This window comes from Phytophthora parasitica (assembly GCF_000247585.1).
Source record: "Phytophthora parasitica INRA-310 unplaced genomic scaffold supercont2.4, whole genome shotgun sequence".
In the NCBI taxonomy this organism is placed as follows: Eukaryota; Oomycota; class Peronosporomycetes; order Peronosporales; family Peronosporaceae; genus Phytophthora; species Phytophthora nicotianae.
Window position 1 is genome coordinate 2258640 of NW_008648990.1, and position 2338 is coordinate 2260977.

General features: G+C 43.6%; 1 protein-coding gene across 1 annotated transcript; it reads right to left on the reverse strand.

Annotated features, from left to right (window-relative positions):
• Positions 1 to 365: 365 nt before the first annotated feature.
• Positions 366 to 947, reverse strand: PPTG_03611 (hypothetical protein; the record flags this gene model as incomplete). The annotated part of the gene is made up of 1 exon (XM_008896287.1): positions 366 to 947. The coding sequence occupies one exon, from the start codon at positions 945 to 947 to the stop codon at positions 366 to 368; it is 582 nt and encodes a 193-aa protein (XP_008894535.1).
• Positions 948 to 2338: the final 1391 nt, after the last annotated feature.

The following is a 2338-nucleotide window of genomic DNA, read 5'->3' on the forward strand; positions in this document are numbered from 1 at the left end:
GCATAAGGGCAAAAATGTCCCCTATGACGCCTTAATGACTGAGCTTGTATCGTATCATATAGCCAGGTCAAAAGTGCCCGTTCACGAAAGGTCAATAGTTTTAAAAGACACACAATATATCAATAAAAAAAAACTCTCCCACATAAAAAAAAAAACAGAAAGGTAAAAAATTTAAAGTAAGGCATAAGAAGAGTATATGTCATGCCCAAATTCCCAAAATCATTATTTTAAGTTATTCTCTACATGTAGAAGAGTTTTGTCATATACTGATTATGTTCAAGTACATGCATTCAGGCTGTCCTTCATTCTTATCACCACCACCTGGTAGTCACGAGCTACCGTGATCTTGAGTATCATCATTGACCCTAACCAGTCGTCGTCGTAGTGGCCGCACCGGTTTGTGATTTTTTACCAAACAATGCCTCGTAAGCACCGTACATTGCGAAAGCACCCACAGTAGCACCCAGGGTAATCTTGGCAAACAATTTGAGTCGAGGCCAAGACTTAGGGTCCTTCTTCACAGTCTCCGCAATCTTTGCCGTAGCTTCTTTGGGAACCTTGCCTTCCTTCTGGGCCAAACCAAGGATATATCTCATGGTATTAGCCTCGTCTCCCTTGACTTCCTTTACGAATTTGGTTGCCCAGACAACTTCATCATCAGTGGCTTTCGCAGTGACCTTCGCTAGAGCTGCGAGATCATTAGCTTTCTTGATTGCAGCTTCGTCTCCATTAGCAGCGTTGGACAACTTCAAGGCATATTTCAGCAATTTGTCATCAGCTTGTCCCGAGAAAAAGCGAGTAGCACTTTCCGCAATGTTTTTAGCTTGAAGACGGCGGTCATGATTGTCCTTGCTGGAGAAGGCGGAAACTTTCCCGGCATTGGCAACGCTGCAGCAACACGAGACCAAGGTGGCCACGAGCAGAGCACCGAAGACGCCGAAGCGCATTTTTTTTAGCTCTCTGCTTGGGTTGTTGTCGAGTGAGTGGAATCGATAATGCTGATTCAGCAACTACCTGGTAGTTTTGCTGCAGATTGCGAGGTGCGTTCTATTAAGATTCCGTTTGAACGCTCAATCCTTCACCAGTGAAGGGTAGCGTACTCCACTTGCTTATGCGGCACCGCTGATGATGCAGCGGATTATGTGGCGCCGCTGATGATGTTGCTGATTATGCGGCGCCGCTGATGATATTGTAGATTACTGTTGACGCAGCTGATTATGCAAATGCCGCTGTTGATGTGTGCAACTCCACAGTATTAATAGTTTATACTTCGAAGTAATAAATATAGTGTCGCGCATACATCGACGAAAAAAAGAAGCAAAACTATGGACTGTACAAAGTTTGACGGATGCCCGCAACGTGCGTACAGGTGATCCTCGCTCGAGTAATCGGGTCTGGAGACCACTAATTTTCGTTAAAAAAATAATCGTTACGAATGGTGCACAAACAGATTCAGCATTCACTGTACTAGATCGCCTAAGATCCCGCAATGGATTTTGGATAATAAAGGGTTGATTGATGTGCGACTGGCTTCAATTTGGCTGGAATGAATGTCGCAAATATTACTTGCATATAGTAAACTGGTCGTCTTAGTTACTATTAACACCTGGGAGACTATGAGCCACAAGAGACTTGATCCATACAAACTGTTAAAGATGGGAATGTTATTTGGGAGGGATCTAATGACAGGCATTTATGACGCTGGTGTATTCGGTTTCACAAACGAGCTTGCAACATGACCCACCGCCAGATTGGACGCGAAGTTAATGAAGGTGCATTTTTTTCAGAGCTGGGCAAAGAGTCGGGGTTGTCCTCAACCAGAAGTCGGTAATTCAACATTAAATTTTGTATTGGCCTTATCATTTTGCATTAGTATTATATAACCCTACTAGCTAGCGAATCGCAATTATTTACACGACCTCTGTCCTCAAGAACTCTAGGCGTGAGATTCCAGTAGATCCCGAGGTTTTCACCCATACTGATGCGATGACATTTCACGTGTATGGCTAGCTTGGGAAGAAGCGAGGACAGATGTCATTGTTGGCATGCTCCTGAATCAAGCGGTCAAATGTTCAGCAACTCTAAATAGCTATATATTAGAATTTCATATTACTATGTGGCTGCCGGGGGAAAGAGGCTATTTTGACCTGAATTTGTGTACCAATGGTCACTGGGAGGTCCTTGTCATACTGCTATTTGGAGTGTATAACTAAGCGACATACCGCAAAGGAGAGGATCATCTGTGTTAAGGTTAGGGCTCGTCATGCTCTCTCCTTCTATTGTGTTCTCTCTGGAAATTAATACTGGAAGAACACGGTACTTGTGACTCTATTATCTT